At 35.7% G+C, this 18,693-nt stretch overlaps 1 protein-coding gene and 1 long non-coding RNA gene across 2 annotated transcripts; both read left to right on the plus strand.

Annotated features, from left to right (window-relative positions):
* The first annotated feature begins 945 nt into the window (after positions 1–945).
* On the plus strand, positions 946–1,423 carry LOC110740188. The gene is made up of 2 exons (XM_021920665.1): positions 946–1,088; positions 1,156–1,423. The coding sequence occupies exons 1-2, from the start codon at positions 946–948 to the stop codon at positions 1,421–1,423; spliced, it is 411 nt and encodes a 136-aa protein (XP_021776357.1).
* Positions 1,424–11,871: 10,448 nt separating this feature from the next.
* On the plus strand, positions 11,872–12,673 carry LOC110740178. The gene is made up of 2 exons (XR_002514986.1): positions 11,872–12,046; positions 12,408–12,673. It is a non-coding gene; the product is annotated as an uncharacterized LOC110740178 (long non-coding RNA).
* Positions 12,674–18,693: the final 6,020 nt, after the last annotated feature.

Below are 18,693 nucleotides of genomic sequence, written 5' to 3' on the forward strand. Positions count from 1 at the left end.
TGTTCACCCATAACGGCAAGAGCCATGGTCACCCTGCGTACACCACGTGGCGTGGGACGACCAACACTTGGCATGTATGTTATTTGCAATGCAGCCACCCCACAGGAAAATCTAGTAAATAAGTCATTTAATTCTTAGATTAGAGAAAAATAATAAATGCTCCCACACTCTCCCTCTCTCTCTTCTTCTTCTTCTTCTTCCTAAACACTTTCTAACTTTGTCATCGAAGTGGTTATCCCCGGACTCACCTCGAGGTTAGCTAATCCTCATTATCTATGTAGGTGTTTAGCTGGATGATAGGGTATTCGCGGATCTCGAATACGGGTTGTCGGGTTGCATCCGGTACAATTTGGCGCCAGAAGGAAGGGATAGTGATTACTTCTATCGCCTAAGAACCCAACAAAGTAAAAATCATGACTGGAAATAAAGAAACACTTGTAAATGATAACAAAATTACGAAAACTGTTAATTTGAATATGACAACTGGAAATGGTACGAGTGTCCCAGACGTTGAAATAGAAGAGGAGACCACACCTTAGAAAGGTGTTTAATATGCCGATAACGATACAATACCGGATCCCTTGGCCAAGTTTATTCTTGAGGAACAGGAGTTGATAGCCAAGGTAATGAGGGCATTGAGCAGAAAAAGAAAAGAAGCAAGAGGACCGGGCAGACCGGAGGTGAAGTGCCGATAGTCAACCTTGACAGCCAATTCAACTGTGCGAAGCGTTCTCCTAGGCATCGATCCCGGGAGGCGTCGTCGATAAGGACGCATACGACCAATCGGGAGACAGAGGCACAATCCTCCAGTCCTGTTGTCAATTCGAGGACCCAAAGGCAGAGAACTTCGCACAGTGCAGGCAAGGTGCGACAAGTGTAGTTGTGAAACCAAGGGCCTCACCGTTTACACAAGATATTCTTGATCAGCCGATGGAAAAGATTAAAATGCCGATGTGCAAGTATGACAGCAGGGGTGATCTGAATAGATACATAACGTCCTATGAAGGGAATATGATCCTATACACAAATTTTGATGTCGTTTGGTGCAAGGTTTTCCCAACCACCTTGACCGGAGCAGCTTCAGATTGGTTTCCCAATTTGGGAAATGGAACGATTGATAGCTTTGAAAGGCTGACAAAGATGTTTGTGGGGCAGGACGTCAGGAGAGCTGATGGCAGTTGAGCAAAAATTGGATGAATCTCTAAGGGACTATATCAGGAGGTTCAACAATGAAGCAAACACAATCCCGAAGTTACAACAAGAAATCGCAGTTATGGCGTTGATGAGTGGCCTCAATAATTGTGAATTCAAACGATATCTAATACGGAAGAGTCTCCCGACGTTAGCAGCGGCCTTTAATAAGGCTCATGATTACATCAAAGGGGAAGAGCTGTTGAAAACAATTAGCAAAACTGTCCGATAGAGAAAAACTAGCATCCATATGACAATACTACATCTGGAAGTAGTAGGCCCAGAACCCTAGGTCCGATGAGAGGGGGTGGGAGCCGACTAGAGGGAAGAGGTACAAAGGCACCAGCACGGTATAGTACATTTACTCCATTGAATACGCCTAAGGCCGCTATTTACTCGGTAAGTCAGAATCGGGAAGACTGGGTGAGACCGACGCCAATGAAGGAAAAGGGCAGAGATATGAAAAAGTGTTGCATGTTTCACTGTGATGTCGGCCATTACACTGAAGATTGCACGCAGTTGAAAGATAACATAGAAGAGCTGATCAGAAAAGGGCAGCTAACTCAATACCGTTTGCATTATGGGGAAGGTCAACAACCGATAGTCCCCCGTCAGACATAATATCGACAGCAAGACACCAGAAATAATAGGCGACAGGTCAGAGTAAAATGATCGGGAGACGAAAGAAAACAACCGTCATCTAGGAGGAACATAGTGGTTGATGTTATTACCGGTGGACTAGTGCATGGTGGGACGATTAGCGGTGCCAGAAAAAGCTTGTCTTAACATCGACATATAGTGAATGTGCTGGATGTTGAAAGCCGTCCTCGGACCTCCGACATTCCTAGCGTCACCTTCTCAAAAGAAGATGCGAAGGGAATTGTCTTTTCTCATGATGATCCTTTGGTACTAATACTCTTGATAAATGGGGCAGAGATAAAACGGGTTCTGGTTGATGGAGGGAGTTCAACAAATATATATTCTATTCATGAAGGAATTTGATGCAATGATGATAGGCAGACAATATTTGACAAGTTTCATATCCTGTAATTGGATATAACGGTTCGACAGTAAGGCCACAGGGCAGTATCGTCTTACTAGTTGGGGCAAATCGGAGATTTTTGGCTCCCAATCTCCTAAAGTTGAAATGATTGAGTTTGAATGAGAACTTAATCTCCTAAAATTGAAATGATTAAGTTCGAATGAGAACTTAGTCTCCTAAAGTTGAAATGATTGAGTTCAGGTGAGAACTCAGCCTCCTAAGGTTGAAATGATTGTGTTCAAATGCCACCAATGTCCTCAAAAGATTTCAACTTCAGCCTCCCAAACGTGGTCCAATAAAGATCATCCACAAGGCAACCCAAACAATCGGTTGAACGTGGAGCCTGATTAAATGAGAACATCAGTTGCACAGATGTCCTCACTTGGGGGGCTAGTTGTATGGGAGGATACCGATAAGGGGCATAACAGTGCCGACATCAAACCTTTTGGAAATGGCTCGGGTTACAAATGTAGATCAGAAAACTCATATCGGTGTTCACTCATAACGGCAAGAGCCATGGTCACTCTGCGTACACCACGTGGCGTGGGACGACCAACACTTGGCATGTATGTTATTTGCATGGTATGCAGCCACCTGGGAGGAAAATCTACTATAAATAAGCCATTTAATACTTAGATTAGAGAAAAACAATAAATGCTCTCTCTCTCTCTCATTCTCTCTCTCGGCATCTTCTCTTCTTCTTCCTAAATACTTTCGAACTTTGTCATCGTAGTGGTTATCCCAGGACTCACCCGGGGGTTAGCTAATCCTCATTATCTGTGTAGGTGCTTAGCTGGACGATAGGGTCTTCGCGGATCTCGGATACGGGTTGTCGGGTTGAATTGATCCATGTTAGATTTTGTGCTATAATTTGTATGATCGACTAGTGTTCTTAATGCAATTGTGCTGGATTCGATGCTCCAATTAGCAAGATAGGCGTCCTTTGATGCTTGTTTGACTATGCAGTAGCAAGTTTAACTTCTCTTTTGTTTTTAATTTTTAATTTACTACAAACATAATTTCTGTGTATATATGTGCTTCACAAACTTGAGACCTTGCAAGTGTTGCAACCTTCCAAACCGTGCGTACATCAAACCTATGGAGTAAAAGTTTCACATCATTAAACATTCAACATGCAAAATTACATGCTTCTAGATTGAAGGAAACTAACTCAAAAGGGTGAGAGAAAGAACTCAAATTCAACGTACATAACAAGGCATTCTAAATAAATCTAGCTTTTAGGTCCGAGTGATGCCTTAGGAAGGGTTATATGATCTCACTTTTTTTTTCTTTTATAATATTAGGAAATTTTGACTTTTGATATCACCAAAATACCCTACTTTAATTTTTGTTACCTATTTAAAATTTATTTTATTTTGCTACCACCAAAAATCCAAAATTATAGCTTTTGGTACCACTTCGATATAAACATGCAAAACGAGGGATTTACGTGATTTTTTTTTTCTAATTTCGAGGTCAATTTGGAACCTTAAGGACTAAAAGGACCCCAAAAATCTTACCTGGACAATTTTTGTAGCTAAAGCCGTTAACGACACACAAATCGATACATTTCTAAACACACAAGACGAGACCTTTACGTTTTTTTTCTGTCAATTTCGAGCTTAATTTGGCCAATCCTAAATTAACCTCTAAAACCTTAAGAAAAAATTTTTTAGCACAAAAAACGAGATAAAATAGCTAAGTGATAATAAAATCTATAGTTATGGATTTTTTGTGGTAGTAAAATAAAATAAAAATTTAGATTGATACCAAAAATCAAAGAAGGGTATTTTGATGTTACCAAAAGTCAAAATAACCATATATATTACTCATCTTTTATTAAGAATTGAATGTTTATGGATGACATGGATTGAGAGTAAATAAAAAAAAAAAAAAAGAGAGCAACGATTATATTTCCTCTATTCCACAAATATTGCAATATTACTCTATTTAAACATGTTTTCTCTCTTTCTCTCTCCTCATCATATGTGTTTCTATCTTTATTCTTCTCTATCTCTCCTTTTTTTTTTTAAAATCAGCGTGCCCTCCTCGTATTGCAATTTTAGGGGAACGAAGGAAGTATATTGTATAATAAATTGGAAAAATTGCCTAGGGGATAATCCGACCTTTGCCTCATCCGCCCAAAATAATTCCACCTTTTGATTATTTTTTAATAATCCGACCTTTATACTCAATTCGCTCCTAATGGTCCCAAGTGACCGGTTACCTGATAAATAGGTAAATTTATTTATTTTTGGTTTAAAGTACACGTGTCACCATATTATTTGTCTAAAATTGTAAATTAAAAAAATTGAATTAAAAAAATGGGGCAGCCACCCAGCCACTCCCTCCCCCAGCCCAACCACCGTGAGATCAGAGCTCGCGGTGCAAGATGCCTCGCTATCACAGGAGCTATTGTGGGTGGTCTAGGCGGCCGAAATTGGGGAGAAGGAAGGTAAGGGAGGCCAAAATATAGGCGAGGGACGGTGAGGAAGGTCGAACTCGAGCCAAGGGAAGGGGAGTGAGGCCGAAATCTTGATGCGGAAGGGGAGAAGAGCCACAATTGGTACGGCCCGTCCGGGGGAAGGGGATTATGGAAGTGAAGACAATAAATTTGTTATTAAGATTACGGAAATGGGTTTTCGAGGGTTGGGGATGTTTAATGGCTCGCGTAAGCGCTGCTTGGGTTTTTGTGTGGGAGGGAGGTGGGTTGGTGGTTTAGGGGAAGGGGATCAGTCGCGGCGCTGGTGCTGGGGTTTGGGGTTTGGGAGGCCGGAGCCACGGGACAGGGGAGTCAGGCGGTGGAGAAGGGTGGCTTAGGCTGGTGGGCGGTTTTGTAAATAATTACTATTTTTTTTCTTTAAAAAAATTTCAATTTTTCTAAATTTTTTTATTTTATTTTAAATTTTGTTTGACAAATCACAGTTCGACACGTGTTTATTTTAAATTTAACTTGTCTATTACAAGTTACTTGACTGGTTGGGACCATTTTGAGCGGATTAGGTATAAAGGTCGGATTATTAAAAAAACAATCGAATTGTGGGATTATTTTGGGCAGATGAGGCAAAGATCGGATTATTCGCGACAATTTTTCCTAATAAATTTGACAAACTACCATTTCACCTATTGTCACCTCCAACATGACAGTTGTTACTCTTGTTAGTGTAATCTTAATAACAAGTTTGCTGTCTTCACTTTATTCTAATTAAGAGAGAATAATAGTGATGGTAGGGAACGAGGAGAGAAAATGTGGGGTAGGGTTTTAATGAGGGGTAAATTAAGTTAGGTTAATAACTTAATAACTTTTGATTTAATGTGTTAGTTGAACGTAAGTAACGATTGATATTTTCATTTGAAAAATTTACTACAAAAGAAAATTTTGTATTTTCTTTCACAAAATGTGTAGCAGCCATTTATTGCAAATGTGGTATATAAGATGAAACCAAAGCAATAATGTGTTTGTAAGAGTTTGGGATATATCACCCAGTTATTCTAGTGCATCGTCTAAATTTTGAAACCTTTTAAACATTTGTGTTGTACGGTTTGCTTGTATTTTTGTGAGAACACATCCCATATAAAGTAATCAAAAACTGCCACATGTCTCATATGTGCATCATGTGAGAATACATCCCTTATGTGGGAACACTCTAATATATAAGAACGAATCTACACCGTTGATTTGCTTAGATCTAACCGTCCATTTTCACTATTTAATAATGGCATATATGTAAATTTCATAGCTTACATTTAAAAATTTCAGCTACTTATTTCTCTCTCTCTGCCCCCTCTCTCTCTTTTTCTCTCTCTCTTTCCTATGTATTTGGGCGGAAATTCATCATCAAAATATGGTAAGTTTATCAAATTTATCATCAAATTCTTATACGTTAATAGATTATTTCAATGTATAATGTTCATTTTTTTTTTTTTTTTACAGCTTAATTTTTTTTCAATTTGTGTTCGATTTTCTTAGATTAAATTTTTCAATCGGATTTTTCACCAAATACCACTGAGTTATTGCAAAATTCACCATATACCACACAAAATTTTCTAATTCACCATATAGCACTGAGTTTATGTACATTAACACAGAATGCCATTTTTTCTAACTGTCGTTAACGCCGTTAGTAATTAAGTTAATTGTGCCACGTAGCAGCTTGTAATTGGTTCTTATTAATATTATTTAATTACTTAAATAAAAAATTAAAAAAGAAAAACAGCCACCACACTGTAACGCAGCCACCCACCATGCCCCCAACCCCCGGCCTCCCCACGCTGGCACTTCCAGCTCTAAACCCCGCGCCGGTGCCAACCTAACCTGGAACCTCCCGTCGGCGTCTTCCTCTTTCCCAAAATCACCATCATCTCAATCAAAATCCCCATCCCTCCCTCGAAAAGCCTCCCTCCGTCGGCCGTCCAAACCCCCTACCAAATGCCGGCAAACCTAATTCGGCCCTACCCTTGCCACCTCCACCCTCCTCCTCCCCTGAATCACCACCTCGAAACCCTAAAACCAAAATCTAGGGTTTCGATTTTGGGGTTTAGGGTTTTGGGTTGGTTATTTTCAATTAAAATGGGCGGCAGTGACTGAGGGAGGGGAATTTGTGTTCGCCGACACGGGAGACAGGGGTTTGGGCACTGGCCGGTGATTAGGGGAGGGTTTTTCGAGGGAGATATGGGTTTTTTGGGTTTGGGAACGGTGGTTCAAGGGAAGGGGAGGAGCGCAGGGGTTCGGGAACGGTGGTTCAAGGTTCTGGTCGGATTCCACGTCGGCGCAGGGGTTCTGGATGGTTTTGGCACCGGCACCGGGGTTCAAGTCCAATTCCGCGCCGGCGGGGGTTATCGAGACAGGGTGGTGGCTGGGCTGCCACGCCTTTGGGTAGTTGGGTTTGGGCGTTGGTGGTGGTCTGGGTGTTTGGTCAGAGGAGAGAGAGAAGGTGGCTATTTTTTTTTTTTATTTTTTTATTTAAGTAATTAAATAATATTAATAAGAACCAATTACAAGCTGCCACGTGGCACAATTAACCTTAATTACTAACGACGTTAACGACAATTAGAAAAAATGGTATTCTGTGTTAATGTACATAAACTCAGTGCTATATGGTGAATTAGAAAATTTTGTGTGGTATATGGTGAATTTTGCAATAACTCAGTGGTATTTGGTGAAAAATCTGTTTTTCAATTTGCGGTCGATTTTTTTTGGCTTAATTTGTTCAATTTGTGTTCGATTTTTTCGGCTTAGTTTATCACTTTGTGTTCAATTTTTTCAATTTTATCATCAAATTTTATGAATTTTGTGTTTGTGTCGATAATTTTGATGAAAATTTTCTGATTTTGCTTGTTTGTGGACATGTAAGTTCGTTTTTGCTCAATTATTTCATGTAATTTTGTTTATTTTTTGGACATATAATGTTTTGATGTTTGCTAGTTACTTGTTAAATAATGCAGTGTAAATGCTTTGTGTTTTAAGGTAGTAAAAATTGAGTTCTAATTAAGGGAATGTAATGTGCACACCAAGTGTTTGATAAAAGTCTTTAATATGATGTTACATATGTTTGAGTTCTAATTAACTAAATACATATCATTTAGTCTGAGGGGTAATCATAATTTGCATAGGTTGCTATTCTTGATCTGAATTGCATATTGTAGCTTTGGACATTAATCTAGATTCAGCTGACATTATGAGCGTTTGAAATTCTTAAGTGATTATTGGACTTTGGCTTCCTCGTATTTGTTGGACTTCCTAATGTGTAGCAAGGTATGTCACATTCTCTTTATACTATACTCAAATAACAAATTATAAGCCTTGACATTGTCTTTAATTTGTGTTTCACCTCATGTTTTGTTGACGTGTACACCAATTGTCTGATGAACTTCAATTGGTCTTTAGATTTAGCTTTTATTATTTCTTGCATTCTACTCTCATATGATATATTTGATATTTCTTGATAAGTACTATCAATTATAACGTCAAGCCTTCTCACATTTTGTAATCTTAAGATTCTAGGAAGTCATACTTTGATTTTGTCATGGAATAAGTGAAAGAAAACTATCATTACTACATGACTTACAAGGCGTTGACATTTTTAAAGGCCATACACTACATTTTACCTAGATCAATATAATCATATTACAAATTACAATTATCTATCAAAATGAAAAATTACAAGTACCCGAAAACCATATCTTCATAATCACAATTACTTCCACTACCCTCCAATCTCATGCATGCATTTTCTTAGGCAACGCTCCAAAAATAAATTATAAGCTATTAGACATGTTGCTAGATATGAGATAGATTTTCTAATGACTTTACCTTAGTGTAATAACACGTAATGAATGATCAAGTGAATGATATTTACGGTTAGACCTCAATGATTTCGATGCAGAATTAACCTCTATCACCTCTTGCTATTGCTCAATCAAATGCATTCCTTCTTGATCTGCCATATTCCATACCTTCATAGATTGTCAAGACATCCACTATAAATAATATTCTATTCACTTTTACCTTTACTGCCAAGCATTTTCTAGTTCCTACATTGGTGTGTTGTTGGTAAATTTTTAGCCTATTAGCTCAATTGATCGAGCACTATGTTCCTACAACGCATAGAAGGTGTAGGTTCAAATCCTACATAGGCTTCTAGCTTAAAACATTTAAAATTGTACTCAATTGGATGAATAAAATAGGATGTTATAGTTCGAATCATTTTTTTTTTACTTATGATTACCCTTTTCCTAAAATGAGTAAATAATATTATTCTTATTAGCCAATTGACGCAAAAGAGCAAAACAATGTTGCTCATTTCATAGATGAGCAAAATATTTTTGCTCATTTCATAGATGAGCAAAGTTTTTTGCTCATTTCACAGATGAGTAGAGAGGACTTGCAATACTTGAACTAAAATCTCCTTTATAATATATAATTAGGGTTTTCTAAGGTATTATTTGTTAATTATGCGCCGCAAAATGTATGAATGCTAAGCACCATAGTAAAATGGAATCAAAGTTGTACTGGAATCAAAATTTTACTAGTTTATATCTTCGATATTAAACTGGTACTGGTCAATCTAAATGGCTTGTACCTCCATATCTATTCAACGACCTAGTTTTCGTGTTTGTTCAATATGTAAATTTCATTTTTATGATTAATCTTTTCTTAAAATGAGTAAATAATACTGCTCTTATTAGCCAATTGACGCAAAAGAGCAAAACAATGTTGCTCATTTCATAGATGAGCAAAATACGTTTGCTCATTTCATAGGTGAGAAAAATATTTTTGCTCATTTCATAGAATGTTTTATTTACATTAACTTACTAGCTCAACATGTAGAGCATTGTGCTAATGCACAAAAGATATGGGTTCAAATCTCACGTAGGTTCATTTGTATAATGTGGAGACAAGCGTTTGTATCAGAGTTTAGTTGTAACAAAGTTTCTATAGTTATTAATCATTTCAAGGCCCTTTTTTGCACATAAAATTTAGTGCTAATTTGATTTTCTTTATTTTTTAGTTTATTTTTTTGTAGTTATTTATAGAGATAACCTATGTAGGAATTGAACCTACATCCTCTATGCATTTGCATAGTGGTCTACCAATTGAGCTAATAGGTTTTATCATATGTTATAAATATTTTTTTGCATATGTTCTAAAATTTATTGAATATGTTCTGTGTAAGCTCCAAATATATGTTTTAAATCATTTTTCATGTTCAAATTTTTTTACCCTATGTTGCTCAATTGATAAATGAACAAAGAATGGTTGCTCATTAGATAAATGAGAAAATAATTGTTTGTTCATTTGATAAATTAACAAAGAATTATTTGATCATTTGATAAATGAGTAAAAAATTATTTGCTCATTTGATAAATGAGCAAAGAATTGGTGCTCATTTGATAAATGAGCAAAGACTTATTTAGTAAGGAATTATTGCTCATTTGATAAATGAGCAAAAAATTATTTGCTCATTTGATAAATGAACAAAAAATTGTTTGTTCATTTGATAAAGTAGCAAATAATTATTTGAAACTTGATAAATGAGCAAAACACTGTTTGTTCATTTGATAAATAAGCAAAGAATATAGTTCATTTGATACATGAGCAAAGAATTGTTTGCTCATTTGATAAATGAACAAAGAATTGTTTGCTCATTTAACAAATGAGTAAAGAATTGTTTGTTCATTTGATAAATGAGCAAAGAATTGTTGCTAATTCTTCTTCTTCCCGTAGTACTAATTAATTCATCTATCTAAGATTCTCTTAGCTATCTCACACTTTCTCGCTCCCCCCATTTTAATATGAGCAGGTAAAACACCTTATTTTTTTAATTATTTATTTATTTATTTTTTTTTTTATCAAATTGGCAAAATTAATAAACAAATTGTTGTAAGTTTATCAATTTCTTCATCAAATTCTTTGGTGTTATTCGATTATTTCATTTTATACAATATGATGTTCAATGGTTTTTTTTTTTTGTTTTTTTTTGTTTTTATTTTTATTATTATTTTTATTTATTTATTTACTTTTTTTTCGGTTTGGGGTTGTTTTTTTCTCGGCTCATTTTATTTTTACTATATTATTTTTCATATTAAGGTTTTTCTCATTTTCATTCAATTTGCTCATTTTACATATTTTCGGTTGAAATTATTAAGTTTGTAACATTAAGTTTGAATGATTTTACAAAAATTACAAAATAAGAATATTCACTAGGAAATTTCATGATGCTTATTTATGTTTTGCTCATTTTAATTTTGTTTGCTTATTTTATTTTTACTATATTACTTTGCATATTTAGGTTTGCTCATTTTTTTTTGTTTGCTCATTTTACATATCTTCGATTGAAATTATCAAATTAGTTTGAAAAATTTGACAAAAAATTACAAAATAAGAACATTCAATATGAAAAAAATTCAGTAAAAATTATCTTAAATTAACAGAAATTAATATCCAATATGAAAATTTTCACGAAAATAATAAATTGAGAGCACTCAATTCAAAAAATCTAGCGAAAATTAGAATATCAAACTCAAATAACAAAAATTAAGAGCACTCAAATTCGAAAATTTTTAGAACACTAAAATTTGAAAGATAGAACGTTAAATTCGAAAATTTTGACGAAAATACTAAATTGAGATCCCTCAATCCGAAAATAATGACGAAAAACCAATATTATGAGTGTAAAATTCAAAATTTACTAACCAAAAGTATGTATGAGTGAACAAGAGGAGGAAGAAAGTAGCGATCCTTCAAGCTTCAACCCATTGCCGTCCACCTTCAAGCTTTGGAGAGAGAAAGAAGGTGGGTAACTTTTTTCTGGAGAGAGAAAGAACCAGTGATGTTGATTTTTTTTAGGAAGATTTGTTAGGTTATAACTTACATTTTTGCCATTATTATATGATCAATCTCAATAGTTAGATCTTGTAAGATCTAATGGTTTTTATTAGTCCTCAGATATAATAGTGTTCTCACATAAATACCTATTCTCCTCAGACACTATATATATATATAATTGAGATCATGTGAGAACCAAGGTGAATAATGAGAACTAGGAACTAATTTGAGCCTTTGATTCATTCGATCCAACAACTGAGATGCCGTCCGCGTTTTTAACTTAGTAATGGCATTTTGGTAAATTATTGTATTATACCCAGACATATCTACCGTTCTTTTTTGCTTTCTCTCTCTTCTTCATGCCTCTTTTTCATGCTCTCTCTCTCTTCCTTTAAACTCTCTGATGCAAATTTTTTCATTGTTCTTCGCAAATCAAATTCCCTTAATTTGTTCTTGGATCTTCGTCTTCTATTAAATCTGAACAAGTAAGTTATTGATTTTTTCTTTTTGATTTGATTAGTTGTGCGTTTTTAAGATTTGCTTATTATTTGAAGTTTGAAATTAGGGTTTTCGCTATCATTCTTTAATTAATTTTTGTTTTTGCGTTTCTCATTTAGATAACTGATTTTTTATTGTTGTGTTGGTAATTTTATGTTCTATATATATATATATATATATATATATATATATATATATATATATATATATATATATATATATATTTTGTTTTTTTTTTTTGTGTATGCTAGGAATTCGATTGGAATTATTGTATTTGATGTTTTATTGTTATTGTGATTGCAATTTTGGAGTGAATTTTGTTTAATTGATTAAATGGTTGTTTTGTAGTGATAGGCTTGCATCTGGACATTCATTGACAATTCGTGAAATGGTGGAGGTCAATTATGCTGAACTCAATGGTGCTACTGCTTTTGAAGCTTCTAGTAATCTTTGTTTTTTGTATTAAACGTTTGGTTAATTTTGGAATTCTTGGAGGAATTTTATTTATTTAGGTATTTTATGTGAAATGTGATATGTAATTTAAGTGTTCAATTACTAATTTAGAACTCAATTTTATGAGCCCAATTCAATTATGTCATTTACTTTTATGCTTATAATATTTACTTTTGTGCTTATATTATTTCCTTTTTGAGTTGATAATGATTAAATTTTGCATTTTGTTGTGTGGTGTTGATGTTTATGGCCGCCCTCTAGAGAGTTGTTGTTTGCTAGTAGTAGCAAGGGCACTGCAGATTTTTGTTGTGGCCTTGGGCGTTATGTGAATGGTGTTGGTCTTTGTAGTCAGGGAGCGGGGTTGTGGTGTTCGCTAGTTGTTGTTGAGTGTTGTGGCTCTTGGTGGTTAGGGAGCAGTTGAGTTGTTGTGCGTTAAGCTGTTTTTGTTGGTAATTGGTTGTATTTTTGTGTGTTTGTGTGTGTGTGTGTGTGTGTGTGTTTTGCTGGGCATTCTAGTCGAGGTGTGTGAACTCTGTGGCTGTTTGGGCAAGTTGTGTTGGGTGTGCTGTGTATAGTGTACTAGTGTGTAGTGTCAGCACATGAATGGCCTTGATTGTACAGGCTTGCTCAGAAGAAGAAGCGCAAACTCATCTTGTGTGGGCATTCTCTTGGTGGAGCTGTGAGTGTACTTGGAAATGTTGCTTCATCTTGTTTGTTTTCCTTGCTGAGTGCAAATCATTGCAATTATCAATTATGTTGTCTTACTTTGATCATAGGTTGTAGCACTGACCACACTAGCCATTTTAAGAGCTATTGTTGTGTCTTCTCAAGTGAAGGACAATGAAAAGTTGGAAGCTGTGGCAGGCTATGTGAGTTGCTGCCATAGTACCCTTCTCATTACCTTGTTTGTTTTTGTGTTTTAGGAAGAGAGGGTAAAGAAACAACTAGAGGGAGTTTAAAGTATTACACTTACATAACGTTCTGTACCTGCAAAGCCAGGCTGTGTAGCCATGATGTTTTTATGATTATAGCTAATAATGATCCCACTGTTAAGGGAGGAATATTCATAGGAATTGGACTAGTTCATGGGAACTTTGTATGTATTGTAGTTAAAGATCCCACTGTCAAGGGAGGAACTTATTTTCCCATCTCATATTCACAATCAAGAAGCACTTGAGGGCACAATATTTTGGTGCTCAATTCAACCTACAATGCTTGTATCTTGTAGATATTGGTGTTGGTTGGATACTTTAAAGTTTATTTATTTATTTAAATATTTATTTATTTATTTTTTTTTTGTTTTTTTTTTACATTTGAGAATTTTTTATGTACTTTTAAGCTATTTTTCTTTACTTCAAATTTTTAATGTACACTATCTTACTAGCTCAATTGGTAGAGCATTGTGCAAATGCACAAAAAATGTGGGGTCGAATCCCATGTAGGTTTCTATATTAGATAAATTTATTTTTTATTGATCCTACTATTGAGATTTTTTTTATTTACTTTTAAAATATTTCGATTTACTTTTTAGTATTTAGTATTTACTTTTGAGATATATTAGAGAATGACTTCAAAGTACGATGTAAAAGGTCATGTGTAACAAGTTATTCTTACTCTTTCTTACTATGAAATACTGTGTAATGGTATTTTGGAATAGCCGATACATACTGTTGCTATATAATGCTTTTGAACTTTGATTTTTGTAAGCTAATTTGATTTACTTTTGAGAAATTTTCATATATTTTAGTGTGTTTTTATATATTAGAGTTAATTTAATTATATACATTAATGTTAATTTGATTTTCTTTTTAGTTATTTTGATTTACTTTTGAGGTATTTTTATATATTTATATTTATTTTAAGAGATAACCTACATAGGAATTGAACCTACATCTCTATGCATCCGCATAGTGCTCTACCTTTTGAGCTAATAGGTTTAAGCACAACTTGTGGTGAAAAAATCCAGTAAAAAAAAAAAATAGTAATCACTTGATGTAATACTTTTTTATTTATTTATTGTGGTTTACTTTTAAGGTATTTTGGTTTACTTATGAGTTTTTTCTGTTACTTCATTCTTGCTACTGTCCACATGTTCTGAACCAAGAAAATTTACAAACTTAAGTGTAGAAATATCAGTACATTAGTCACACAAGTTATCCTAATTTAGTGAGCATTGCAAAAGTCATTAAGGTAACTAAAGGGCAAATATACCAGACCCAAATCATGCAATTCGAGCACATGTAGGCAACATAAGATAACTTTATTAACCCCCCCCCCCCCATATAGGTTGAAAGTATCACAAAAATTCATGTTTATTCAAGTAGCAAGCCTCAAATTGTTTCATTTAATTAATTATAATGAATGATAAGTAAGGCAACCCTCTGAAATGAATATCAGCTTAAACATTCTCTCTTAGCAACAAAAGTCTAGCAGGTAGAGGAAGGACATTAATGTTTCTTGGATTAGCTTTATTAGTTTTTTCCTTCTAACATATAATCCTTGAATTTAATTAGTATCGAAATTTTAATAAGGAAACATTAGTGATACTATCAAACAACTCTAACCCACTTGACAAGAGAAGGAACTTGACGATTACATTCTGCTATCAAACTAATGAAATCAAATCAATATAAATTCATCAATGGTATAAAAACCTGCAGCAACTTTTAACATGAAACAATACTTTAAAATGTAATTGGTTTACTTTTACTTGGTTTATATCTACTTTTGACCACCATCAACAAGCATGTATGTAAATTTCTCATAGGACTTTCATCAAACAACTGACATGCAAAGTAACAAAATAAGAACCTTCTCTTGTACTAAAATTAATATATAACAAAAACATCACCGAAAAACAAAAAACAACACAACTATAGAAAAATTCAGAAAACATTACTTGATTTCGTGTAAAATTTCAATTTCAAACACCTTCAATTCTAACAACAAGATCAATCACTATATTCATTCATAATCTCGGTCAGAAGTTATAAATAAAAGTTTGAATTTCACTATCAAGAACCCTAAAGTGACGATACTTACAAAAAAATTATCGATGAAATATAGATCGACATGTAAAATTGTAATTCGTTGATTTGAATAAGAGAAAAAAAAAAATCTTACCTTAGAAGCTGCTTCAATGGAGTAGAGAAAGCTCGACATCTGCTTGAATAGAGAAATTGGAGTACTAGCTTCAATGGAGGATATTGATTGATTAGAGCAGAGAGAATGTACTATAGAGTGTGAGAAAATCGCGTGATAAGAAACTCTAAAAAGTAAAATGATCTGATCCGCCCATTCTTTTATAATTATACGGTTGTGATGAGTTCCTAGTTCCTATTATTCGGCTATTTCTCATTATAACTTGGTCCTATATATATTATATATATAATCAAGATCATGTGAGAACCAAGTCCTATAATAGGAACTAGGAACTCATCGTGACCGTTGATCGCTCTCAATCCAACGGCTCATGCTTCACCCGCCTTTTTCAATTTCATTAAGGGTATTTTCGTAATTTCAGCAGTTGAATGACCTCCCTTGTTTTTCCAAGGGCCGCTTCATTTTCTCTCTCTCTCTTCTTCTGCATTTTCCCTCTCTACCTTCGAATTCTCTCTGGTGCAATTTAGCCATTGTTCTTCGATTATGAAATTCTTTGTATTTTTTCTTCAATCTTCGTCGCCTGTGATTTTGAACAAGTTATTTGAATTTTTTTTTTCTTTTTGATTTGATTAGTTATTGCGTTTTTAAATTTCGATTAATTGGAATTCGAAATTAGCGTTTTTTGCGATTTTTTTCCTATTTAACCTTAAGAAATTCGTTTCTTGGATCCTTTTTGTTGGTTATTATGAAAGAGTTAATTTGATTTTGATTATCATTGTTGAGTTTGGTTTATTAATTTGAATTTCAATTTATATTACGTGATTTCGATTGCGAAAACTAGGGTTTTCACATTTTTTTGTTTCAGTAATTGTGAATTTGATTGATGTACTTTGTATTACTGCTTGTCTTGTATTTCGAAAACTAGGTCTTAATTTTATCTATTTGAATTAGAGTTTTGCTTTTTTTTTTTTTTTTTTTTTTTGTTGGATTTCTCTAAATTAGTAGCATGTTGCTGTGATTTTGTTAGCCTACTCACAATTTAACCTTCTTACGTTATTAGAGTACCATAATAGGAGTCATGAGCGCAGTTTATTATTGGTGTTGATTAGTGTATTTTTACCCCGCCACGTGGACCAATCAGAGTCCGTCACGTGTCACCCTAAGGAGAGTCCAAAGTGGACCTACCAGGGCTCGACACGTGGCAGACAGATATTCAGTGAGGGCTTGGCGGCCTTCAAGGCCCAATCCCTAGGCAGCCCGTCAGTCCTAGGTTTTCTGTAACCTAGGATGAGCACGTATTTCCAGACCCTATAAAAGGGAGATGTTTCCTCTTAGGAAACACACGCGTTAATGATTTAACAAGGGATATCTGATTAATTAATCAAATAGGGCATTAATTGCAGAATTAATTACACACGAGAGTGAAACACTCGAATGCTGAGGCTGTCTGTGATAGTCGGATGATCATTTCTCTCCATAGAGAAACCTGAACCCACTTTACATTCCGCATCTTTTAACTTCAGAACACGTTTTAACTTGATCGTCGTAGACGGAACTCCACCTAACTCGAGTCTTCGTTGTTTTGTAGGTACAGACATCCGGAATCCAGTCTTGGAATTATAACTCTCCCGAGGGACACAGAAAACCTCGAAAAATTTGGCGCCGTTTGTGGGGAGAGTACTTCTAAGATGGCTTCACATGAGTCTGTACCGCCTCCTACTGAGACGCGGCCTTCGGCCGAAGTCCAGGTCTACTCAGACCAGGACAGTGGTGACGACTTTGACGTTGACACCTATGTAGTTGCCGACGGTTCACTCAGAACTAGGCACACCCGCCCCTTAGAAATAAAAGAACGGGGCAATGATCAAGTTGGTCCATGTGAGCCAACTGAACACCCGTCTGGACAACCCTAGGCGGCAGAAGGCGCAGCCCTAGTTACTAGAGACGAACTCATGAAATTCATGACTAGTTTCAAAGGGGAAAAGGACGGCTGGCCCCAACAGGGGCAGTCGGCCAGGAAACCTTCTCTTTCAGAGAAGAATAAACCAGTCAAGGACCGTGTCCCTACTCCACATCCTAAAAAAAAAAGAGGGGAACCAGCCCTTGATTGATCTGTCCAAGATCCGATTCCCCGAGACAGGGAAAAGGAAGGCCATCCGGCATGTTGAGGCGGATGGTTCAAAAAAGACATATTCTGATGCTCGGATGCTGATTCAGCAGAACAAAAGTCAACAACTGTCTATGTCGGCTTCAATGTCGACTTACCCAAATAGCTTTCAAAATACCTCAATGAGGTATTCACAATCAAACCGAGAGGGTCATTTAGGCGGCCTGTCCGTCCACTCTGGCCCTCAGATAATCCATTCGGCTCCGTATGTGCCTTAGCCGCCATACATGCCATATGGACAACCATACATGCAGCCGACCCTCTTTGGTGGGCAGGCGGTATAAAACGTCCAACCTTTGGAATGGCAGCTCTGTCTGCTAAAACTTGGGGAACAACCTTCTGCGTTCTCAAAGGAAATAATCGGGGCTGCACAGTCGGCCAAGGTTAAAAATGTTCTGGTAGGTACCTATGATGGTACCACCAACCCAGAAGATCACCTCATGGCTTACACCAATCTTATGTATTTACAGGGGTTGGATGATGCCGCATGGTGTCGATGCTTCCCGTCCACATTGAAGGGCGTCGCCCAACGATGGTTTAGCAACCTGCCAGTCGGATGCATCAACAACTTTAAGACGCTTGCGTACTTGTTTGCTTCTAACTTCTCTGTGAACATCCCCTGCTAAGAAAACAAGTCTTGACTTGGGTGCAATTCGACAGGGAGATAGAGAAGGACTGCAATCATATATCAGGCTGTTCAATCTGATGAGAATTCAAGTTCATGGGTTTTCTGATGAAGTGGCCTATACAGACTTCTTCAAAGGTCTGAAAGACGGGTCGACCTTTAAATTCGACCTCGTCAGAAAGAGGGTTGCTACCCTCCAAGAAGCTCTAATGGAGGTGGACGCCTATATACAGGCGACCGAACTCTGTAACATCACTAAGCAGTCAGACTCCAAGAAGTCTGACAAA

This window comes from Chenopodium quinoa, unplaced genomic scaffold (assembly GCF_001683475.1).
Source record: "Chenopodium quinoa cultivar QQ74 unplaced genomic scaffold, ASM168347v1, whole genome shotgun sequence".
In the NCBI taxonomy this organism is placed as follows: Eukaryota; Viridiplantae; Streptophyta; class Magnoliopsida; order Caryophyllales; family Amaranthaceae; genus Chenopodium; species Chenopodium quinoa.

What these genes read in the sequence shown, in the direction of transcription:
- LOC110740188 (XM_021920665.1), top strand. Translation starts at nt 946, where the DNA reads ATGCCGATGTGCAAGTATGACAGCAGGGGTGATCTGAATAGATACATA. An exon ending in ACCGGAGCAGCTTCAGATTG is followed by an intron (nt 1,089 to 1,155) that starts GTTTCCCAATTT and finishes TTTGTGGGGCAG; the next exon opens with GACGTCAGGAGAGCTGATGG.